The sequence below is a fragment of the Boleophthalmus pectinirostris genome, unplaced genomic scaffold, assembly GCF_026225935.1.
Source record: "Boleophthalmus pectinirostris isolate CB_2022bp ecotype Guang Dong unplaced genomic scaffold, ASM2622593v1 HiC_scaffold_8, whole genome shotgun sequence".
In the NCBI taxonomy this organism is placed as follows: Eukaryota; Metazoa; Chordata; class Actinopteri; order Gobiiformes; family Gobiidae; genus Boleophthalmus; species Boleophthalmus pectinirostris.
This window is the reverse complement of record NW_026571515.1, coordinates 33,694,819-33,720,701: the sequence shown is the minus strand read 5'-3', so window position 1 is coordinate 33,720,701 and position 25,883 is coordinate 33,694,819. Positions and strand designations below refer to the sequence as shown.

Below are 25,883 nucleotides of genomic sequence, written 5' to 3'. Positions count from 1 at the left end.
GAGAAAATTGCATTTGTAAAAGCAGGCAACTTTATCTAGCATAGAAGACCATCTATCACTCTTTTGGGTGCAACTATCTTGGAAGGCAATGGGGCTCAGAATGGTAATTCTTCATTCTGTTTTTTCTGTGACCTGAACCAAACCTTCCTGGTTGAGTTACAGTTTAGCTGAGCTTACTGTTTCTACATCTTCCTCATTTGAGTTTACATCATCCACAGTGTGAGGAACCACAGTAGTTTTACTCACCAACAAAGCAGGAAGTACCTGGGAAGTGGTGCATCTCTGAAGAGAAGCGTTTGCGGAAAGCACAGCTTCCCTCTTAATCTCTACATGCCTTTCTACTGTTGTTTTGGAATTTCATACAAAACGTAAGGGGATCCTCAGAGCAGGTAATACAAGTTTCTCAATACGAAATCATGACTCAGATGAACACATATCAAGTGGTAAAAACATTTTACTAAAGAGTTATACATGTAGAACGATTTTAAATACATACTTAAAATAAATATAATAAATAGGTTGTGAATAAATATTATAAGATATACGATTCCATTGGAAATACGTTGCAAAGAAAATACTGTTTCATCAGTTGTTGCAAACCAGTTGGCTGCGCTAGACATTTTGATCAATGTGATCAAGAAGATCAAATAAGGATTATCCTTTTACACGTTTTTCTGGGCACAGTTTGGAGAATCAGCGCGCTCTGTGGGCTCTGCGTGGTTCGCCGGATCTCCAACTGAAAAGACGCGTGCCGTGAGGATGGAGAAGGAGAAAAGGCGTTCTATGGTGTAATTGCACAGTAAGGGCCTCTGCCAGTCTTCAAGCTTTTCATGAGTGTGATCCACCTTTAAATATAGAAACATGTTAAGTAACACTGCACAATGTATATACCCAAATATACCCAAATCCACAGGAGCGTGGATCAGTTTTAAGCCCACCTTGTGGTGATGGTACTCTGTCCTGGACTTGACACATCTGCTCATGTGGTTATGCAGCTTGTTCAGCACTGGCTGCACTTCACGGGCGCCTGCGCAGCCCTTTAAATCAACCTCGGTCTTCACAAAAGACTCATAGCTTGTTAGAACATCCAGCATCTTTTTGATACAAGACTGAAAAAGAAGACACAAAACATGAATTATTCATACCTCCACAGCGAGTAAGCTACTTTCTACACATGTATTTTCCTATGTGTTTGTGACGTGTTAATGATTTAGGCTTATTACCTCAGGCGCGAGTCTGAGAGTGCCGGGGTCGCACTGGTCCTGGGCTTCCATCCAAGCAAGTGAAGTGGAGAACGGTCTGATGTCTTTGGGTATATTTGAAACCTATGAATAAAACAGACTATAAGAATAACTGTGGGTTTTTGTAAAAGCTATTGGCATACACATTTAGCGCACTTTCAAATTAAAATCCTAGTGTAGAATGCTAAAGCATTTTAAAACGAAAATGTCTTACCGCCTTTTTGGCTATTGCATTAAACTCTAGAGCACTTTTTTGTACATCGGTGCAAGCGCCATGGTGACGGTGTCCAGTAGGAGAACATGATGCAGAAACAAAAAGTAGAAAAAACGAAGCAAATTTAATGATAACAGCCATAAGTGCGGATTCTGTAGTCAATTCTGCTCAAGTGTAGTGATCAGATGAGCGACTGTTGTGTCTTTGGCTCTGTGCTGTGTTTGCTTAAATAGTCTCTGTGGAAGAGTGGTGTTAGGAGGATGAGTCATAGCCACCGGGTTTTTAGGTGAGTAGATACTGTATTGCCCTGGATTTGTGTATGACAAAAGGTAAACAAAAGATGAATCTGATGGGAATTAGGAAAATTGAATTTAACACATTAAACTTTTTATACGTACGGTGACTATGGATGGCACTGCATGAAAAGCAGGCAACCAAAACATATTATTTTAATTTATAATATAAACCCAATAACCGAAGGACCGAACTTTAACTTAACATTTTAATTCAAATTGAATCTAATCAAGTTTCACATCTAGAGTGAAGGAAGTGAGAATAACCTTTGCTTTTGAGATTTTAAACTTGAATTGTCCTCACAGACAAACTGGGAGATTAGGCAAAATTTCCCATTTGTCCACAATGTGTGCCGCTTCTGTACTAAAGAAACCTTAAGAAACATCTTCTTTTTTTGTACAAACGAGTAATACAAAACAAAATGAGTTATTTGTTGAACGTGATGATAGAACTATACGCGTCCTGTTTATGAACGCCCCCTGTGACTAACCCGGAAGTGCTTTCGCAGACGCGATGTTTTGTGAATGGGGAATATGGATGAACTCGGAGTAAAGACAGATTAAAGGACATGCAAAGGTTTTCGGGCAGATTTAATTAATTTAATAGAGTTTGCATTTCTATTTTATGACAGATATTTGTTGATTTATGGGTAGATGCAAAAAGCTGCTCTATACCTCTGCCGTTAGCTCTAGGGCTATGTTAGTCATTGGTATTGGATGCGATTGTCATTCTATGGTCCATACATGCACTTTTTAAGACATTTTACGTTTGTTTTATAAAGAGTAACTTGTAGCTTGTACATTGTGGTTTGTATTTTCATGTATTTATTGCAACATCGGCAATTCAGTGAAATTACACTGCAAGACATGCTAAGTGAAATTACTTTACTAACATAATCTGACTAACTAATTATAATCTTATTTTATTACTAAGTGTTAGGTTAATTGGCATACTTAGATAACCACGATTCACACCTGGAATCAGGTTATTTCATTTCGTCATTTCAGCATTAATAAAAATAGAAATAGTTAGCATTATCATTTTTTTCTGTGAAGCCCAGCTATAATGCATAGTTTTTCATAACTGTTTTTAGATTGAATTAAGTGAACCATGATGAACTTTGATGGATTGGACCCTGGGATGGGTGAGTATCCACCTGCCCTCCATGGAGCACTGGATGCAGGCATAGAGCCATCCATGGACCCCCATCTGAACCCGACCTTGATGGGGCCTGGCGTGGAGTTGGATCCAGAGGCACTGGCTGTGGCTGTACCCGAGACCGTGCACCTGGTGGAGGGCATGTTCTCGGAGCTCCACAGTGTTGTGTCAGAAGTGGGCATCCCTGTCACCGCCACACATTTCGATCTGCAGGAGGAGATGCTTTGGATGGGCAATCATAGAGTAAGGAATATAGTTTAAGTTCTCAGACTTGCACACACACCTAATCAAAAGTGGAACTACACTGGGAGTTTATTGAACTGGACCAAACCAAGTCCACATTAGGACTAAACTTGGCTCAAACCAGGATCAAACCAGGACAATTGCAAATGCAAGGTTCAAGTACTAAGATTCTAGCGTATATTTCTCTCTGTTCTTGTATCTATGGTGTCTTTATGAGAAATATCAAAAAGAATAAGTGTTGATCCAGATAATTTTTCATCATCTTCCAATAAATTAGATACTTTTTTAAATATACAAATATAATTATAAATATCTCCTCTCAAACAATACAGGACTACAAAACTCAATGTTTCAAAAACGTTACTGTAAACTTACAACAAGTCAAGTGTAACAATATGATAATGGCCTTAACAGCATTAATAAGTGTTTTATAAATCTTATAAGGCTCACCATAAAACAAAAATAAATAACCAGTGTACTGTGAATTTAATGTCATGTTAGTATTACACCATGAGATCTGAATATAGTTCATCATCATCATTGCCATAGAGAAAGACTTGATTAATATGTTATTTTTCTAGGGTCATGCCACATCTTTCTTTGGTCCAACGATGGGGCGATACTCATCTTTTCAAGTGCATGCATCAGATGATATCCGGCACATTCAGAGCCTGGAGACTGGGGTCCTGTTTCTGTCCAAAAACGATCTCAAATGCTGCACTCGAGGAGGCATAGTTATGTTTGATTATCCGTAAGTATAAATAGGAAGATTATCTTCTAAGATTATCTGTTAATTGATTATTGTGGTTATTCAGGTCACAATATGGTCGTAATAACTAAAAATACTGAAATGGAGAATTTTAGAACCAGATTTTGTTATTGTGCTTTTTATGTTACATTAAGTTTACTTTCATTCAGACAGTTGTATTTCATAAAACTAGTCATACAAGTACACACTAGTACACAAACTAATCTCAGGTAAGAATAATTGGGAATACATTTAAGATCATGTTTTTCCTTTTATATTGTTACATCACTAGTGTACATTTTTTATAATGAATGATATTTTTAACTTTTATTATTAAGTTTTATTCTTTCCAGGATGGAGGAGGGAGCGGACATGCACAGTCTCCTCATGACAGACAACAATACTGTTCTTATGGGGGGACTACAAAATTATGTCGTTGAAGTTGATTTAAATACAGTTCAAGAGACTCAAAAGGTAAAGTACTAAAATAAACTTCAAATTACTTTTATTTGATACATTGTTTGGATTCCCATTAAAACTATAAAAATTCAACATACAAAAGTAAAAATGTATTGGCGTGAATAATACATTTTGATAAAGCATTAGGTCACAGTCTCCTCATGAAGGCACAAACCTTCAGAGTCTTATTTAAAGTATATGTGTGTTTTGTTTTTTTCTACAGTTCACTGTGGAGGTCCCTGGGGTTGCAATAATGAGACAGACGAGTCGATTCTTCTTCTGTGGACACACCTCGGGCAAAGTAATGAACAATTTTTTTTCTTTTTCAAGATTTAGTTCAAATTACAAGGAGAACTATGAAAAATCTCACTTGTTCTTTTATTTAACCATGTTATAACAGTGTTCACTCATCATAACTTGCTGAGATGTATTTCCATTTATTCATACATGTTCAAAAAGTCTGTAAGGTTGTGATTAATAATCAATCTTGCACCTAACAAACCCCTTGTTTTGACATTTCTAACTTCTTTGAACAGGTCACACTTCGGGATTTGCGCAGCTTTAAAACAGAGCATGAGTTTGACGCTTTCTCTGGAAGCCTGTCTGATTTTGATGTCCATGGAAACCTGTTGGCTGCGTGTGGGTTTTCAAGTCGCGGTCTGAATGGTTTGGCATGCGACCGCTTTCTGATGGTGTATGACCTCAGAATGATGCGAGCCGTGACCCCACTGCAGGTTCACATTGACCCCCTGTTTCTGCGCTTCATCCCCACCTACACCTCCCGCCTGGCCATCATCTCACAGACAGGTACGGTAATGCACTAGTACTGATATGCCTAAAAACATGAGCAAAGTAAGTACAGAGAAATCTGAGGAGATCTGTTACAGCCCTTTTTATGGAGCTTGGGATCAAATGCCGATCTAAGATTAAAATATTGTTTTTGTTGTAACACATCCCAAATGTCTAGAGATACTACATTAGTAAAAACAATATAAAAAAGGAAACAAAGTACCCGATAAATCCTGAATCACCACTGATAAATACATTTCAAAACAATACTTTTGAATGGACATCAAGTTTAGTATTTAGCGTCTTAAAATCTCCACTGGTTTAACATTAGGCTAATTGAAAACTGTATGAAATGTGATGACAAAATTGCAAACTCTATTTAGTATTACAGTAAAAGTAATGTCAGAAAGTCCCCAGATCTACAAAACATTAACCATAGATTTTATCAGAAGGGCAGTATCGATTCTACATCTAGATGCCTTTTTGTGACTCCAACTTAACTTTCCCCTCTTCTTCCAGGCCAGTGCCAGTTCTGTGAGCCCACCGGATTAGCAAATGTAGCCGACATCTTCCATGTGAACACGGTGGGGCAGTTGCTCATGAGCTTTGATGTTTCATCAAGTAAGCAGGCACTGGCATTCGGAGACTCAGGGGGTTGTGTGCACCTCTGGTCGGATGCACCAGAAGTCTCTTTCAACGATTATTCAAGAGAGACAGAATTCGCTTTGCCATGTATTGTGGACAGTCTACCTCAGCTGGATTGGAACCATGATCTCCTGCCTCTGTCCTTGATCCCAACCCCCCTCACCTCCACTGAGCCTCTGCTGTCCGACTGGCCCCCTGCACTGGCAATGCCCTGTCCAAGGTAGGGGTGGGACTATATTTGATTTATTTAATGTAAGTAATTGTAACACAATAAAATATTGTCCTATTTAAATTTAAATAGGACCTTTACCCGATTTTTTTCTGATGCATTTGAGCAAAATGTTGCTCCAGTACAAACATGGTGTACAAGCAGCTCTTGAGGTCAAAATTATTAAGTATTCTATTGTCCGATAATAAGGAACATCAGGAATTGCATGTTATCATGCTAGTTATTGTTAGCGTTACAGTGAATGCAAAACTCTGTTTTAAGAAAAAGAAAGTAAAATCTTAATCTGAATTAAGAATGATTAAATTAAAGTGTATATATCATAGACACCATTTTTATTCAAACACTATTACTTCTAAGAAACAAAAACAAGACGGTTACATTTATACCATTATTTGCTAAATCAATAAATAGGGTTAGGGATAGGGTTAGTTTGTCCTAGTGCAAATATGTGCATTCTATAATACATAGGGAAAATAAAGTCTAAACTTCAATAGTAATCAGTGGGTTTTCTCAGTGATTAATTATACATTGTTTTTATTAGCTGTTGTGAATCATTGTCCACTCATCACAGTGTGTTTGAAAAAATGCATGTACTACACATCAGTTATCCAAAATGAAGAAGTGCTGTACTATTATAGCTGTGAGTGAACTGGCCTTTAAATGTCCGACAATATTATTCAGTATTCAGGCATTTTGAAGTACTTTTTGGACATTGGCCATTCATAGTTTAGTCACAGCTTGAAATATACCATAATATATGAATGGAAAATGAAAGTGACAGTGCACTTAGGAGTAAAGTAATTGAATATGTTTTGTGAGATTATTGTGATGTGTGTGAATATTCAGTCTTCAGTATTCAGTTTTGTTAACAGAAAAGTAGCATATTGCACATTTAAATTGACTGGTAATATTTAGAATAAAAAGTTATGGGTTCAAATTTTTTTATTTTGTTGCAGCTAGAGATGCACCAATATTGATGGCATCAAAATAATGACACAGATGCTAATAAAATAGCTGGATTGGATCGCTGAGAGACTATTTACACACAAATTTTGGCCTAGAACCTCACAATGTTTAAACTTTTATTCATATGAAGCTGGTCAGTAGTTATTTGAAGAATAAATAACACAATTGGATCTCTTGTGTAATAAGTTAACTTTGTTTTGAGAAAATAATTGTATCTGTTAATATCGGATATCAACAGATACTAATGGCAACGTATCGATATCGGTATCGGAACTGAAAAAGCTGGATCGGTGCATCCCTAGTGGCAGCACTTAAACGGCAGAGGGAACTACATTGCCTATGACCCTTGGCTCCTTTTCAGTTCAAATAAAGAACTAACAGCTACAAACACTTATTTAATCTTAATGTTTTAAAATAAGACCAATATAACTGCATTCCTAAATGAATAATGTCTCTATTCAATATTGCATAGAATTTGATACAATGAACAATGAATGACGACAGACTTTAGATCCTGATTTCTGATACAGTTTACAGATCTTCTCCCTTCTTCTTTGGTATTACATCAACCTTCCTGGTTCCTAGCTTACAATAACATTCATAGCTTCACTGAACTGCAGCTCGAATGAAGAAGTTGGGCTCCACTCATGAGCTCATTGTTTACAAAATACAATACAGCGGTTTACTACCATTTGCTGACAAGTCAATACGTAATTTCTGCAAAAGCTCTGTTTACTACAGGCCATAAAAGAAGACAAATACAGGAACTAAAACTATACAAATATTGACAATTTGTTATTTAGAATTGATTTCTTAGGGTTAATATATTTTATAGTTATAATAAAATAATATACCTTATTCATCTATTTCATTATTTATCTTTACTAGGCTCAATATCAGACTATATATTGTGTTATATAAGCATGATTTGCTTTTATTACATTGATTCATAAATTGATAGCTGGGACTCCCCTGGAGGTTGGGAGATAATTGTAAGATAAACTAAGTATACTTTAGAAACTTAGACAGTTTATTTATTTTTAAAATAAATTAATAAAAAGTGTTTTCTGAAATCATTACAAACATTACATTGCATAATTTACTTTCACTGTGTGAAAGGTTTATATACCCCTTCTATACAGTGTGAATGAAAAAAATCCATCACTTTGTCTCCATGGAGATATTTCATTGCTCAAAATGTTTCAATGTGTGGCATTTTTCTTTTAGCAATAAAACATCTTTAATTTGATCACTGGTAGATTGATCCATTTCATACCATACTGTGGAACATTCCAGGCAAAGCGATAACATGTCCATGGAGACAATCAGGTAGCAAACTCCCAGCCAGAAAAGATAGTCAAAATACACCTTCATATTGCGTTCATGGTTTCAATATCTTACTAAATGTTAAAAATTTATATTCCCTCTTATCAGAATTATAACAACAATTTAACAGTGCAATTTCCATAATTTAGACACATTATACAAGCTCCAGTATATTAAAATGAAATGTATGCATCTCCTTCCAGACGGGCCCCTCCCGTGGACCCAGAGATTTTGCGCACAATGAAGACTGTTGGGTTTATCGGATATGCTGCCAATCCTCGCACCCGTCCACGAAACCAGGTTTGAGAGAGTTAAAATGTATTCTGATGTGGATAACTTTGTGTTGTTCTTTTTGCTTCAACTAACGATCACTTTAGTAGTTGTCTAGTCAGCAATTAACTTTCTGAGTTGTTGACTAGACAAATAACATTGAAACTTTTTGAACACATTATGAAACAAATGAAGGTCAAATATGGTTACTGAAGGCTTCTAAGGTGATTACAAACAAAATGTATTATTGATAAGATAACAGTATTATATTGTCTCTATCGGGCCCTATTCAAACCTCTCTTTTGGTTCTCAGTGCTCAGCCCACAAGCCACCGTCATCCACGCTCCCACACAACAATTCCCCATAAATATACAAAAGCAACAACTTGGCAAACCTGATGCAATGTGAAATAGTTTAATTTGTGGGATGCACACTCATTGTAATAGCACTCTGAAGGGTGACTGACTTAGCATGGAGAGCAAAGGGAGGGGGGACTCATAATATCCAAAACGAAAGAAAAAACAACTACAATTATTTTCCGGCAGTGATTCACAGACATTTTGGGGTCTTTCCTTCTGGCAGTGTTGGGATAGGCAAATCTTGTACATGGTCATTCAAAAACACATCCAGTTTACATAGAAACCTTCATTATTCCCCTGATGTTGGAAAGTCCTGATTTCCCATTATATTTCCTGTTTTTTGACACCATGGTTTAAGTAGAAAACCACTTTGAATATACTTTTTTTAAAAAGGGAGGGAAAATTATTAACTTAAATAATTATGTTTTATTTTTTATTTTTTTATGTCAACAGTGGTACTTTGGGGGGTGGGGGAGGGGCAGCAAAAAGGAAATTTTTACTTTCCTTCCTCATTTTTGCCAGTACTGTGGATGGATGCCTATAAAACTGAAACTATTAAAATGTAATTTATGTAATATTATGTAAAAGAAAAAAAGACAAGTTCAGTTGTTTTTATAGCTAAATCAAAATGGTCAAAACTGTGATCAAAAGAGGAAACAGATACATTTTTTCTACTTTCTTTTCTTGACAGTTTGAAAAGCTAGCATTTAATTTTAACCAATATAATTTTTTTTGTCACTTTAACTGTCTGCGGTGTGTGCAGGTGCCGTACAAAATCAAAGATGTGGAGCAGGACTACGACAGTTATAACCAGGTTCCTGAGTCTCCGATCGGCCGCGACGAGGAGCCTCACCTGTACATGGTCCCCAAAAAATTCAGAAAGGTTTGTCTGCCTTATTTTGACTACTATTTTGACTTTTAAAAACTTTATCAACTTTTATAAGGTAATGTTGACGTTAGCCCCATAATGCATTAAAATCATCTAAGGGTACACCTGCGATTGACCCTGAAATTACAAATGTTGAACTTTATAATTTAAACTGGTGATAAGGTTACGCTTTTAATCGAAATGACCATACTGACAGTGGTAATTTTGCCTGCTCACAACTCAGTTAAACAGTTTATTTTTGCTCATTGATGGTGAATGCTGTAAATAAGTCAATATTGTGTAATCAACCTGGCAGTAACCTCTTATCTACATAACATTACATTATCTCTGTTCTATTTAATTAATATTTTGTTTTTACTTTTGATCAGGTCACAATCAAATACTCCAAACTGGGACTGGAGGATTTCGATTTCAAACATTACAATAGAACGCTTTTTGCAGGTCTGGAGCCTCACATCCCAAATGCCTATTGCAACTGCATGATACAGGTAGGACACATACATATTTATTGGTTATTGAGTCGGTTGAGTTTAGTGGGAGAAGAGTGTGTAAAAAAAAAAACATGCATTAAAACTGACACAAGATGCAAGGATGGGCACTTCAGAAATCCTTAGGAAAGTGAAAGTCAATGTATAGCTTCAATGAGGCCATAATTACTATATCAACGTATTGTTCAAGATATGGTAGATGGAACAATACATTTGTTTTGAGTCAGTATTAATTGTTGGTACTTTTTCTTTGTACTGGTGGGAACTTTTTATTTTTCTGCAATAACTGTAGAGGGTTGAATAAATAATTTCTTTGACTGATAACTATCAAAGTACTTCATTCTTCTACATATTGTTGATGTTGTATAATCCTGTTTTAGGATTATTGTGTCCGTGGCATGAATTAGTTTCAGTATTATCGTCTATTCATACTCTAGAGTAGCCTCACACTGGGGTTATTCTACATGTGTATGTATGGCAGAATGTTCATCTGTTATCATAGTGACACAGTGCAAACATTAGTAAACACAGCCAAATAAGTTTTAAGATTGTCTGAAAATCAAGGTTTAGGTGTCTGATGTTCAATAGAAAGATGAGAGTGACAAAAAATATTGTCTAATGCTAGGTAGCTTGTCTTGTCTTAAAATAAAGCTCAGACAGAGCAGTGCCCCCCGTTATCATCACACCTCCAGGGAATGTTAATGACATCAGCTCCAAAGTATCAATATTACACACTTCAGTTGTTGTGACGTGCCTAGCTTCATCAACTCTCCCATCTTCTACACAATACTGGGGCAACAACAGTTTAAGTACTAGAGTTTTAATTTATTGTATTTATTTGTATTTTAAAGGTCTTGTATTTCCTGGAGCCAATCCGCTGTCTGGTGCAGAATCACTTGTGTCAGAAAGAGTTCTGTTTGGCCTGTGAGCTGGGCTTTCTCTTCCACATGTTGGACCTATCGAGAGGAGATCCCTGCCAGGTAAAGACAAGGAGAAAGAGATTGGATTGCACTAGAGTTGTTAAAAGTATTGAAAATCACATACTAATTGATACTAAAACGAGAGTTGAAACTAGATACTCATTTGAGCAGGTATTGATACTACACACAGAAGAGAAATGAATCTTTCCTGAAAAGCTTTTGAACGATCTTGAGCTACATAAGACCACATAGACTAGTTTGACAAGTGCCCATGGACCACTATGGATCATACCTGGACGACTGAGGAATTACACAGATATTGCTGGGTTTCAGATGTGGCCAGTGATATTTAATACAGATGGATGCAGCTAAAATTAATTGTTTAAAAATGAAGATTTTTGTTGCAATATGGTCAATTATTAGGCCCAGTCACTAATACTGGGACTGCCTCGCTTTCTCTCTTTTTCTCCCTCTCTCTCTTTCTCTCTCATATTAAAATTATTGTCCATTTCCTTAGTCCCTACTTGTGCTTTGCACAATTCAACTCTTTTAATATTGAACTATCCCTCTTAAGGCCAGCAACTTCCTGCGGGCATTCCGTACAATCCCGGAAGCGTCTGCTCTAGGCCTGATCCTGGCCGACTCAGATGAGCAGACGGGGAAGGCTCGTCTTGGGCGTCTCATCCAGAGCTGGAATCGCTTCATTCTTACTCAACTGCACCAGGAGACACAGGAGCAGGAGGGACCACAGGCCTACAGGGGCTCCAGCAGGTCAAGAGCAAGCGCAACACAACCACACATTCAACAAACATTCACTTGTGATACAGTTTAGGTATGGTTATGGTTTTGGTTATGGTGAAAGTTAAAATCATGATGATTTCAATCAATCAATCAATGAAACTTTATTTATAAAGTGCTTTTCATACAAAAACGTAACACAAAGTGCTTTACAGTGATTAAAAACAATCCCATATTTCCATCCACCCACCCACTTACCCAACCCCCACACCTGTCCGACTCCACACAACCAAACAACCCAGACACGCACACCCACGACCACGCGCACACACGTGCACACACACCCTAAGATGGTAAATGGTAAAAATACATAAAATCAGCTATAGTAAAATGTGAGGCTGAATACAGGCGAACCAGTTGAGAAAGCACCATCAGAGGAGCCGTCTACATCAGGAGCAGAGACGTCCACCACCACCAGGAACCACCACAGGGTCCAGGGGAGAGATGAAGCCCAAGCACCAACCCTCCACCAGGAGCCCACGGGACAGAACCCGGCAGCCACAGCCAACCTCCGCTCCTGATGCAGAGGGCTCCTACAGAGGAAACACTGGAAATCCTAAAAAAATATGCCTAAAATAAATAAATATAATAAAATGTGCACAATAGAAACAGGTAAAAGTATATTTCATTATTATTATTATTAAATGGTTTCCTCCGATTGTCAAAAAAGCCTGTGTAGACTATATATTTTGAGTTGCCAGGAAAAAAAGCATTTCATACAATCACAATCGTTTTTATCAATAGCACATACAAAATACAGTGTAATTAGTTGTAGTTACTCATTACATCTCCACAAGTTTACACAGTTTTACAGCATAATGAAAGTAACAAATTACTCCATAATAATAGCTATAGTAAAAAAAAGGAAAAAAAACCTGCTATATTGGGTCATGTAGCAACATAGACAGATGCTGAACTACTGAGCTTCAGCTGCCCCATTTATAAATATTGTCACATCTGATTTTCAATAGCTGTTTTGTTTTTGCAGTGCTCTGGGCTCGTCTGGGGAGTCAGTGATTGGTAAACTGTTTGGTTGTGAAGTGGAGAACAGCAGTCTGTGTCGCTGTGGTAAAGAGACAGTGCGCTCCACTCTCACTCTGCTCTTCACCATGCACTACCCCGAACACAACTCACAAGGTACAGTCAATATCTAACCTTTGTTAAAAGAAAAAACATAACATGGACTAGGACAGAAAAAAATAGGAACCGGGGAGCACACAAATAGAAAAGATGGTTATGAGAGGCTATTGAAATCAGGAAGCAGGGTGCATAAACAGAGATGAGGGGGCGTTTGCCTTGGATCACACATGGGACTCACTTTTCCAGGCCTAGTAAATTGTTCCCTGCATATCCGTGGCAGTTTAACCAGAAATTAAGAAATCAGAAATGGCTTTGTTCTTACATGACCCTGTTCTGACAAAATGCAGATAATTTCCCAGGTCAGACTGCATGTCTGAATGGGGCTTTGGAAGCATTTTCTGTATTTAACTTTCATTTTTCTATATGATTTGTTTTCATAGATAAGATAAAGGAATATGATTTTGCTGAAATTCTGAAGAAGAGCATTTGTCTAGAACAGAGCACACAGGCGTGGTGTGAGAACTGTGAAAAATACCAACCTACGGTGAGTTAAGTAACATTTTGCTAGATTTGTATCTTCTTTAATTAAAGGTCCTATATTACACAAAATTTACTAACTTTAAGCCATGCTAAAATGTTCAAAAATTTACCCGGAGTTGTGCTTTGTTTCATTCACACATGAATACTCAACCTAAATATGGAGGATTTGTGTATTACACATGTGTGAATGCAACAAAACACAACTATGATATGGTATATATTATATATTTTGATGAGGAATCAGAAAATAGAGTAATATGAGCCATTTTAGTTATATTGTATGTAAAGAAACTGCTGTAGTAAAGTCCATGTTTGTGCTTCAGGTTCAAACACGAAACATCCGGTGCCTCCCCGACGTTCTGGTCATAAACTGTGAAGTGAACAGTGCCAAAGAGGCCGAGTTTTGGAGAGTCCAGGCTGAGGTCTGTAACACTGCAGGATGTTCAGCGTTCTTACAAATCACCACTGATGTTTATAGCAACTAGGACTGTCACTAACAATATTTTAGAAGTCGACTAGTCAATGATTATTTCTGTATACTGAGATTTTTTATACACCTTTTTAATCAAGTAATAATATAACAACTCCTCCTTGAACCGTCACCTTATCGTGGTGGAGGGGTTTGAGTGCCCGAATGATCCCAGGAGCTATGTTGTCGGGGGCTTCATGCCCCTGGTAGGGTCACCCAAGGCAAACAGGTCCGTGGGGACGGGTCAGACGAAGAACGGTTCAGAAGCCCCTATGATGAGTACACCAACAAGGCCAGTTACGTCGCCCGGATTGGCGTCACCGGGGCCTCACCCTGGAGCCAGGCCTGGGGTGGGTGCTCGCCAGCGAGCGCCTGGTGGCCGAGCCTCCCCCCACGGGGCTCGCCCAGGCTCAGCCCGAAGGAGCGACGTGGGGCCGTCCTCACGTGGGCCCACCACCCGCAGGAGGATCCATATGGGGCCGGTGCAGAGAGATCTGGGCGGCAGTCGACGGCGGGGGCCTCGGCGACCAGATCTCCGGACATGGAGACTAGCTCTGGGGACATGGAATGTCACCTCGCTGGGGGGAAGGAGCCTGAGCTTGTGCGGGAGGTTGAGCGTTACCGACTAGATATAGTCGGCCTCACCTCCACGCACAGTTTGGGCTCTGGAACCCAACTCCTTGAGAGGGGCTGGACTCTCCATTTCTCTGGCGTTGGCCGTGGGGAGCGGCGGCGGGCTGGTGTGGGCCTGCTCATTGCCCCACAGCTCAGTCGCTGTGTGTTGGAGTTCACCCCTGTCCCCTGCGCCTTCGGGTCGGGGACAGGTCTCTCACTGTGGTGTCGGCCTACGGGCCGAACAGCAGTGCAGAGTACCCGGCCTTCTTGGAGTCCTTGGGAGGGGTACTAGACAGTGCATCGACCGGGGACTCCGTTGTTCTCCTGGGGGACTTCAACGCCCACGTGGGCAACGACAGTGACACTTGGAGAGGGGTGATTGGGAGGAACGGCCTCCCCGATCTGAACCCGAGCGGTGTTTTGTTATTGGACTTCTGTGCTAGTCACAGTTTGTCCATAACGAACACCATGTTCGAGCACAAGGGTGTCCATAAGTGCACGTGGCACCAGGACACCCTAGGCCGGAGGTCGATGATCGACTTTGTCGTCGTGTCATCTGATCTCCGGCCGCGTGTCTTGGACACTCGGGTGAAGAGAGGGGCTGAGCTGTCAACTGATCACCACCTGGTTGTGAGTTGGGTTCGCTGGCGGAGGAGGAAGCCGGAGAGACCTGGCAGGCCCAAGCGTGTAGTGAGGGTCTGTTGGGAACGTCTGGCGGAGCCCTCTGTCAGAGGGACCTTCAACTCGCACCTCCGGGAGGACTTCTCCCGGATTCCGGGGGAGGCTGGAGATATGGAGTCCGAGTGGGCTTCATTCTCGGCCTCTATTGTCAATGCAGCTGCTCAGAGCTGTGGGCGTAAGGTCTGTGGTGCCTGTCGCGGCGGCAACCCCAGAACCCGGTGGTGGACACCGGAAATAAGGGATGCTGTCAAGCTGAAGAAGGAGTCCTATCGGGCCTTGCTGGCTCGGGGGACTCCTGAGGCAGCTGACGGGTACCGGCGGGCCAAGCGTGCTGCAGCCCGTGTGGTCGCGGAGGCAAAAAACTCGGAGCTGGGAGGAGTTCGGGGAGGCCATGGAGAAGGACTATCGGACGGCCTCAAAGAGATTCTGGCAAACCGTCCGGCGCCTCAGGAGGGGAAAGCAGTTCTTCACCAACACTGTTTACAGTGCGGGGGGAGAGCTGCTGACCTCGACTGGGGACGTTGTCCGGCGGTGGAAGGAATACTTTGAGGATCTCCTCAATCCCACCGTCACGTCCTCCGAGGAGGAGGCCGAGGCTGGGGACTCGGAGGCGGACTCATCCATCACCCTGGCCGAAGTCACTGAGGTGGTTGGCAAGCTCCTTGGTGGCAAGGCTCCGGGGTTGGATGAGATCCGTCCTGAGTACCTGAAGTCTCTGGATGTTGTGGGGCTGTCTTGGCTGACACGCCTCTTCAACATCGCGTGGCGGTCGGGGACAGTACCTCTGGACTGGCAAACCGGGGTGGTGGTCCCTCTGTATAAGAAGGGGGACCGGAGGGTGTGTTCCAACTATAGGGGGATCACACTTCTCAGCCTTCCCGGTAAGGTCTATGCCAGGGTACTGGAGAGGAGAATCCGGCCGATAGTCGAACCTCGGATTCAGGAGGAGCAGTGTGGTTTTTGTCCTGGCCGTGGAACACTGGACCAGCTCTACACTCTCCATAGGGTGCTCGAGGGTTCATGGGAGTTTGCCCAACCAGTCCACATGTGTTTTTGTGGATCTGGAGAAGGCATTTGACCGTGTCTCTCGTGGTGTGTCCTGTGGGGGGTGCTCTGGGAGTATGGGGTCCGGGGCCCTTTGCTAAGGGCTGTCCGGTCCCTGTATGACCGGAGCAGGAGCTGTGTTCGCATTGCCGGCAGTAAGTCAGACCTGTTCCTGGTGCATGTTGGACTCCGCCAGGGCTGCCCTTTGTCACCGGTTCTGTTCATTGTATTTATGGACAGAATTTCTAGGCGCAGTCAGGGGCCGGAGGGGGTCCGGTTCGGGGACCACAGGATTTCATCTCTGCTGTTTGCGGACGATGTTGTTCTGTTGGCTTCATCGAGCCAGGACCTGCAGTGTGCACTGGGGCGGTTTGCAGCCGAGTGTGAAGCGGCTGGGATGAAGATCAGCTCTTCCAAGTCCGAGGCCATGGTTCTCGACCGGAAAAAGGTGGCTTGCCCTCTCCGAGTGGGTGGGAGAGTCTTTGCCTCAAGTGGAGGAGTTCAAGTATCTCGGGGTCTTGTTCACGAGTGAGGGAAGGACGGAACGTGAGATTGACAGGCGGATCGGTGCAGCTTCGGCAGTGATGCGGTCGCTGTATCGGACCGTTGTGGTGAAGAGGGAGCTGAGTCGAAAGGCGAAGCTCTCGATTTACCGGTCAGTCTTCGTTCCTACTCTCACCTATGGTCATGAGCTCTGGGTAGTGACCGAAAGGACGAGATCGCGGATACAAGCGCTCGAAATGAGTTTCCTCCGCAGGGTGGCTGGGCGCTCCCTTAGAGATAGGGTGAGGAGCTCAGTCACACGGGAGGAGCTCGGAGTAGAGCCGCTGCTCCTCCACGTCGAGAGGAGCCAGTTGAGGTGGCTCGGGCATCTGTTCCGGATGCCTCCTGGGCGCCTCCCTCGGGAGGTGTTCCGGGCATGTCCCGCCGGGAGGAGGCCCCGGGGAAGACCCAGGACACGCTGGAGGGACTATGTCTCTCGGCTGGCCTGGGAACGCCTCGGGGTCCCCCCGGAGGAGCTGGAGGACGTGTCTGGGGTGAAGGAAGTCTGGGAGTCCCTGCTTAGCCTGCTCCCCCCGCGACCCGGCCCCGGATAAGCGGACGAAAATGGATGGATGGATGGATTACTAACAATTATTTATTTATTATTTATTTTTATTAACTGTCGACTAGTCACGATAATTCCCATTAATTCTAATAAAAACTTATTTCTTCCTCCTGTTTTCTAGTATGCATTCAATAAGGCCATGCAGAAAGAGGCGAGTGAGCCACCTAAACCCAAAGAACCCCCGCCCCCCATGCCAACAGAGTGGTGCCTCGAGTAAGTACACAGTGTGTTTGTATCTGAGTATGATTTGACCAAAAACGTATGTAGGTAGTTTCTTTTAATTGTATAGGCTTGAAAATCTACCAAAAATGTAACCTCTCATTGTTTAGTCAGTTTAGCCACTTCATCCTACTTTCTTTTGAAAGCAGAGGGGTCTGGAACCAGAGCATCAAGGCCGTCAAATAACCGTCCTCTTGGGGCGGTCTAACCACAGCCAATAAATTGTGCTATGTGTCTGTCAAACACCTGTCAAGCCGCTCCTGTGCAGTTGTGGGATATAATGTACTAACCAAATATTATATAACAAAACTGCACACTGCTAGAACAGATGTTAAGTTTCCCTGTTTCCTTGTTTTTTCAGTGCAGAGGAGGTGTGTAGTCTGGAAGGCTTCAGCTTCGACACTCGGGCTGAGGACCTGAGACATGTGTGGATCCCTCTGACACTGAAAATGTGCATCAGTAAAACACAAGGCCTGGAGATCAGCAGCTGGAATGAAGCAGAGGAGGTGAGGATTTATATATGGCTCAAATAACTAACTGTACTTTTGATACTTTGCACCTGATGTCATGAACATTCCCTGGGGGTGTGATCCTGGTGGTTCTGCTATGTTTTAGACTCTGTTAGACTGAAATCTGTGCTTTATTGTAATGTAGTCTGTTCAGAAAGTGCTGACTTAGTTGGAATTACAACTGGTGTGCTGAGTTGGGCTTAGACATGTCTCTTACTTAAAATTACAGTCAGAAGCTAGTTAGCATTAGCTACTCTCACATTTTTGTTAAAAATCAAACACGTAAACAGGCTCCCGAAAATGTGTTGTGCTTTGCACTTTGTGTTTTTTCTTGAATTTATTTGACAACTTATTTTGACAGTGCTTGCTAATGTGTATATTGTGTCTCCATTTTAACTTCTGAACATTCCACTATAGCGATACATACAGAACCCCCCCCCCCCCACGTGATGTCACTGCAAAGTAGGGGTGTGCAGAAATATTAATATGTCGTATCATTTAATGTGATGATACAGTATTGATATCGTGGGTTGCTGTATCTATATAGCGCCAAAAGTACTTTTTGGTATATTTTACAAAATTGTTTTGTTACAGCGCTACAGTTTTATTGCTTCTTTAGAGGAAAGAAACTCATTTTTGCAACACATTGGACATATTCACTTTTTCAATGATTAAACATGGATGTGTTTCATATTAACTTTGCACAAGAGATGGTTTAACAAAGACTTTTAGTGTCAGACATTATTTAGCCATTATTTTTATTGAACCTTATTGAAACAATTTGAAATATATTGTATTGAATGGAAAGCTCACTGTATCGAGATATGTATCGTATCGTGGCCTATATATTGAGGTATGCATCATATCAGCAACTTCTTATGATACCCAGCAAAGTATCAATATTGGAAAGTGTTTAATTTTTGTGATGTATCAGACGATAATATACAGTAGTTTTATGTAATGCTTTAATGACACTCCTCACACTCTGTCATCCTCTACCACAACTGCTCTGACTATCATCAATAACTCACACACCGCATCCATACATAGCCTAGATACACACAGTAGTTCAGTTACTCCTTCTAAGATACATTCTGCAATAATTCTAAGGTTTTTCATCTGAGTGAGACTTGCCAAAAATACTTTAGGTACTCTAGATACTTTAAGTTTAGGTTTTTGTAGAAATTTTCTAATCCTTTTTGTGTTGGTCAAACTTTGGTATGGTATTGAATATTAACTTCTGTTCATAATATGTAGTGCTAATCCTTTGTAACTCGCCTGTCTGCAGCTGAGTGCAGAGGAGGAGGCGGAGGGGGCGTCTCTATACGATTTGGTGGTGACAGTGCCTCACATTTTAGATGCTCGGACCGGAGGAAACCTGGTGGCTCACATTAAAGTGGGAGAGACCTACCATCAGAGGAAAGAGGTCAGGAGGGTTTAAATATTCACTGTTGTAAAGCAACATCTTTTGAGCTTGGATCTGCTAAACCAATACTGGACTACTGATGTGTTGTTTCATTCATAAGGTGAAGTATCTTGGTTTAAACACCACTAGTATATGTACACACTTGCATTTTTAAGCCTATAGGTGTTCAATATCAAATAAAATATCAATCAAATATTGAAATTAAAGCAAGTAATTATATGTGACTCCATAATGTTTCTAGGGCGTGACACATCAGCAGTGGTACCTTTTCAATGACTTCTTAATAGAACCAATTGATAAGGTAAAGTAATGTGGAATTTGTTTTTAAATTTTGCTGGTTTTGTTAGACTTGGAGACATCATGGTATTTTACATTTCTCAGACTGAAGCTGTGCAGTTCGATGTGAGCTGGAAGGTGCCTGGGATCCTTTATTATGCCAAGAGGAACTACCATACCAAATATGACCTCCGCAGTAAGTCTTTTTATATAATATATTCATGTATTTGACTATGTGTAGCTATCAACTAGGAATGAATGATTTGCAAAAAAAATGTCTAATTGCAATTTTTTAGCCAACATTGCAATTAGATTTATGTTTAGTGATAGGATTCTGTGCAAAGTTTACATTTATACACGTTCAGTAGAATTGATAAAAGTTGGAAATATGAACTGTCACACTAATACAAGTAACACATTTCAGAACATTTCTATTCTTTTCAAAGACAATTAAATCAAATGTTATTCATACAAATGTTTAATATTTGAACTATTGTAAGGTAAAGGTTAGCAGTTGGTATCGAAACCACATTGTATTTACTGTTAAAATATAAATAGTTGTTCATCCATATCTGAATTAAATACAAAAGTGTACTCACATGTTGACTGGCACCTTGTCGTCTTCAGTAAAGAACCCCATAGATGCAAGTGTGCTACTCACAGAGGCATCTTTGGCTCGTAAACAGAGGAAGACTCATGCCACCTTCATCCCTCTGATGGTCAGTGAGATGCCCCAGGCCGGAGACCTGGTCGGGCTGGACGCTGAGTTTGTCACACTCAACCAGGTATGGAAGAATATATATGCTATAGAGGGCCTGTATTAACTTGCTGAGATATTTTAAATGTGTGATGATTTGTAAATATACTTCTGAAATCAAAACTTTTTTCTCATGTAGGAGGAGGCGGAGCTACGCAGTGACGGCACCAAATCGACCATCAAACCCAGTCAGATGTCTGTGGCCCGGATTACCTGTGTCAGAGGCCAGGGTCCCAATGAGGGCGTGCCTTTTATTGATGATTATATCTCCACCCAGGAGCAGGTAATACCCCGTACTCAACGTTGCAGCTTTTCTCCGTTTCCAATAGCAACCATTACTGCAGCAATAACCATAAAATTCTTCCTGTTTCCTCATCAAAAACATACTTGGAGTTGCTTTTTGTTTCATTTTAACACACAAATCCATATACAAACCATAGTTAGGCTGAGTTCTTTCCCAAATAGAAAACACTGTGTTTCACCATGTGAAGTGCTCCTCTATGGTTTTAAACTCCATTATCATATGGATAATTTCAGACATGGCTTAAACCTCACAGAAGTCAATTTTGCATAATATAGGATCTTTAAAAAAAGACACAGTTATGGAAACTTTAGGTCATGACGGCCCCATCATAAATTTATGTTGTGCTAAAAATGTAGGCCATATCATCATATCATTGTCACTTGGAACTGAAAAAGGTGTCTGGTGGTTGAAGCCTTTTTTTGTCATTGCAGGTGGTTGACTATCTGACGCAGTATTCAGGTATTAAACCTGGAGACCTCGATGCAAAGATCTCATCCAAACACCTGACCACCCTGAAGTCCACATATCTGAAGCTACGGTTCCTCATTGACACAGGGGTTCGGTTTGTCGGTCATGGGCTGCAGAAGGACTTTAGAGTTATCAACTTATTTGTGAGTTAAAAACATTAAAGATCTTATCATTTTTTTCACCTATTTTGATTTGATTGTATTGAAATGAGTATTCATTCATTTGTTGGTCTATGCAGGTTTTGAAAGACCAGGTTATAGACACTGTCCACTTGTTTCATTTGCCCCGAAAGAGGATGATTTCTCTAAGGTTCCTTGCCTGGTACTTCCTAGGTAAGAATCAGTGAAAAGTTTAATAACTATAGAAGTAAATAATTCACAATTAAATGTGATATTTTTATAAGAAATATGATGTAAAATATGGTTATTGGACAGAATTCATGAAAACAGAACATGCTTTGGCATTCTGGTGCAAAGAGCAGTAATATTTAGTATTTAATTTAGTATTTAGTATTTAATATTTAATTTATTTGGATAACATAAACTTCAAAAATAATAATTATAGAGTGATTCTAGATAATATAATATTATAGAATCATATAATGGAATGTGATAATTTATTTGCAAAGGGCACTCAAGAATAGATTTATTAAAATGTATTTAAACATTTGGCAAATTATTTTAGCTTGTTGATTATGTAATGATTAATTATTTATGTTATGTTAACTTGTTCATGAATTTACAACACAGCAACAAAGGCAATATAAACATTCCAAACACATTAGCCATAAAGTCCTGTATTGCACAACAATAAGACAAAAGTCCAATCCAAATAAGGACGTCTTTTTGTTATTCCCAGACCTGAACATCCAGGGGGAAACCCATGACAGCATTGAGGACGCACGCACTGCTCTACAGCTCTACAGAAAATACCTGGAGCTGAGTCGAGGAGGAGGCTCAGATGAAGTGAGGAAAGTCCTGAAAGGGCTGTACGAGAAGGGCCGCCAACTAGACTGGAAAGTCCCAGAGACTGAGAGCGGAGCAGAAAGCCAAGGTATGAGCCTGAAGGAACACAGCTAAAACTGCACTTTTACAGTCACTTAAGCATTTTCCTCTGGGGCCAGTAGTCCCCTGAAAAAGAGATTCCAAAGATTTTCTGACTACAAGAAAATGTCTTACTCCAGTTATGCAGTTTTTTTTTAAAGATGTGTAAGTTTTTTAGGAAAGGATACATCACCTGCTTATCTCTGCTGAGATTTTAGTGCGTTGTCTGGAATGTTCCACAGTATGGCATTAATCCATATTCATAATCTATATAGCATGACAGGTGATTTTATTTACTCAAAAATACCTTCAAAAACTAGCAGGGTTGCAGATCTGACTCAGTACCTGGTGATGCTACCTGATTATTTCCATGAAGAATAAAAAGTTTAATGTAGTTTTTGGCAGACATTTTTGGCAGTTTATTATGCAAATTAAACTCGCCAAAACTACTAAAGAGTGGGATTAAAATTGTGAAGCCATAAAACAGGGACAACAAAGGGAAAAATTCCAACGTTATACTGTGCAAGTGTCGTTTACTGCAATCTAACTATCTTTTGTGGCACAGGTGCAGCTGTGTTCCCCTCTGTGATGGGATTGTAACTTGAGCTTGACAAGAAAAGACCTCAAGACTCTTTTTACTGGAAATGTAGACAACCAGCTGAGTATAACACATTTCGTCCTGGTTTAACATGCTTTTTCAGGTAAAATGTAGGTATGTGACTGTAATTAATCTTTATCTTACAATTATTGTGATCATGATGATCATGATGTTTATTCCAATTATTCCTGAGTATTGACACCATGACCAAACAACAGTGAAATCTGTCATTTTCTTTACCTGATCACCCAGAACAACACGCTCTGAGGAAGCTTTACAAAGCTGAGTTGATCTGGAGCCAAAATATTACTTATCTCAAGAAGTGATATATTTTGTTATGTGAATGTTATGAGAATTTTCAGGAGGAAATGTCTTCTGCATTTGAGAGACACTTGACACAATTTAGTGGCTGTGGTTGGGTCGTCTCAAATTTGGATGGAGGTTTTTCATGCTTTATGGTCCCTTCTGGATTCAAACAGAATGTAGAAGGGACTGACTGGTCAAGCAGTAATTTTCTTTCATTCACAATGTCCATAGTCAAATCACCATTCCTCTAATATGTGACCACCTTTATGAAATCAAATTTTCTGAATGTGACAAACAGCCTTATAAGTAAAGATTAAATTGAAATTTGCTTCTGAAATAGTCATGATAGTATGTTTAATTCTTACAATTATGTTGTGACCTGAAAATAACCTTATCAATAACCATATCAATTAAAGGTCCTTTAAGTGAGCCTTAAGCTTTGTTAAAATGTTGTTACCTCCTCAAAAACATACCTGGAGTTGTTTTGTTTCATTCACACATGTTTGAGTAACCCTTAATTAGTCTGTCTACATTGCAGTAGTTGCGGTAGCAACTTTTACTTTTTGTTCACTAGAGACTGACAAGGGCTTCCAGGGCTGAAATTGTCCAAATGATTATAGTGAAGGTGTATAGAGTTTAAGAAACAGTGGAGCACTTCCTGTATTAACACATGACATAACAAGGTGGAATCAGTTTAAGATAAGAACTCTGTTTTTTCATTCACACATATTTAGTGAACTATATGGCGAGTTCTTGAAAACTACTGCTTCATAACATCACAAGGTGGAAGGAAGTATTTGAGTTTTGAAGATGTAGGCAGAATAATAAATGGTTACTCCAACATGTGTGAATTAAACAAAACACAACTCCGGGTATATTTTTGATAAGGAAACACCATTATAACTTTAGAAAAATGTCTAATGTGGGCCTTTTAACCAAATCATTTTCACATTCCTGGTATGTTATTCCACAGATTATGGCTTCACTGTGAGGTAACTGACACATCTGTCTGCTATGTGTGTATCACCAGTATCTTGTAATTTGATGCTCAGTTAGAACCAAGTAAAATGGGATTATTTCATATTTTCTAATTAAGTGACATTGTGTGTTTTACTCAGTGGGAAACTCTATATTTCCGCACAGTATAGGAGGCAGACTTGTTTAGTTTTGATCACATGTACAGTTTATACAATTTTGTGTTCATTTTTTAATATGAATTGTATTTTCTATCATGTTCTGTGGTTGTAATAAATAATAAAAGACCTAAAAGTTTTAAGTCCTGGTTGGAATATTACCTCTTAACATGTTCCATACAATTTACCACAATAGTTGAAGAACTGGGAGATTTGGGAGTTTTTAACCAGCGTGTCCTTTTAGAGTTGGGCCTTTCTCACAGCAAACACCGGAGGCAAAGACAGACGAGAGGATATCCCGGTTACGTTTGATGATCTGTTTGATATAATTTATCTGTGTTGAATTAAGAAAAAAAATCCTGTTGGTCTTTCTTTGCATAGTTTTTCTAAATTTGTATATTTTTTTTTTATTTTAATAACTAATACCTTGTTCCTTCATGCTGTGGGGGTTTCCTATTAACTTTACAGCACCAGTCCGGAGCTCCGTGTCTACACGTGGGGTAGCACCATTTTTTCTAATCTAATAAAAAACACGTGGTTTTTTACTCTACACTAGTAACTTATTAAACTATGTGTCATTGCATTTGCATTGGTATTTGTATTTTTAATCTGCCTTTTGGATATTGTGGACATAAGCTGTGTAGTGTAGTACTATATGACTAAATTATGTTTTTAGTATTACATGGGTATTTTCTAGATCATGCCATATTGCAACATTTGTTACTGGTCCTTTGTCTATTTGATAATGTGACCTGTCAGGTGACTGGTTGCAGGTTCTATTTAAAAGCAGCTGGCATCCTTTTATTCTTGTATGCCCTGAAGAAGGCCCCATACGGCCAAAACACGTAGGCTAGTCCCGTTTTATACATAAAAGGGCTTTTTAATACAGCAGCAGTACCTCCGAGTTTCTCTTTTAAATGTCTTTATTAGTTTTAATATCAGATCAGCGTTATACAACATGTCAGACCTCTTTTGCTGCTATCCCTGTACTTGTGTTGTTGCAACAATACAAAATCCTCACAGAGGAGACAAATAGAGTTTTATTATATCTGATGTCTGTATCCTGAAACCTTGCTCAAGTTTCCTCTGTGGTTTCCTTCCCTTACCTCCTCTAAGATTTATGGGACATCACTTAATATGGCATGTTTGATTGACAGCTGAAAAACTGAGGATTGAGGAGCGGAATTGAGCAGAAGACTCATCTGCTGTTTTGAATGATTCTGTATTGCCCTGTGAATGAATATAAACCATATGAACTAGAACTGACTGTA

General features: G+C 40.0%; 1 protein-coding gene across 4 annotated transcripts; it reads left to right on the top strand.

The window, feature by feature from the left end:
* The first annotated feature begins 684 nt into the window (after window positions 1–684).
* Window positions 685–24,755, top strand: pan2 (poly(A) specific ribonuclease subunit PAN2). 4 transcript variants are annotated; one of them, XM_055165504.1, is made up of 27 exons: window positions 1,123–1,156; window positions 1,229–1,312; window positions 2,843–3,150; window positions 3,732–3,901; window positions 4,237–4,372; window positions 4,581–4,658; window positions 4,894–5,164; window positions 5,666–6,011; window positions 8,516–8,612; window positions 9,705–9,824; window positions 10,199–10,318; window positions 11,170–11,298; window positions 11,813–12,009; window positions 13,025–13,173; window positions 13,557–13,660; window positions 13,980–14,078; window positions 17,695–17,786; window positions 18,154–18,298; window positions 19,590–19,727; window positions 19,969–20,028; window positions 20,109–20,199; window positions 20,631–20,788; window positions 20,900–21,043; window positions 21,496–21,675; window positions 21,771–21,864; window positions 22,391–22,585; window positions 23,141–24,755. In XM_055165504.1, the coding sequence occupies exons 3-27, from the start codon at window positions 2,860–2,862 to the stop codon at window positions 23,173–23,175; spliced, it is 3,639 nt and encodes a 1,212-aa protein (XP_055021479.1). In that variant the 5' UTR covers window positions 1,123–1,156; window positions 1,229–1,312; window positions 2,843–2,859; the 3' UTR covers window positions 23,176–24,755. The 4 variants fall into 4 exon arrangements, with proteins under 4 accessions (XP_055021480.1, XP_055021479.1, XP_020785326.1 ...); XM_055165505.1 differs by lacking the exons at window positions 1,123–1,156; window positions 1,229–1,312 and adding an exon at window positions 685–799; XM_020929667.2 differs by lacking the exons at window positions 1,123–1,156; window positions 1,229–1,312 and adding an exon at window positions 1,635–2,325 and having other exon boundaries at window positions 4,252–4,372.
* Window positions 24,756–25,883: the final 1,128 nt, after the last annotated feature.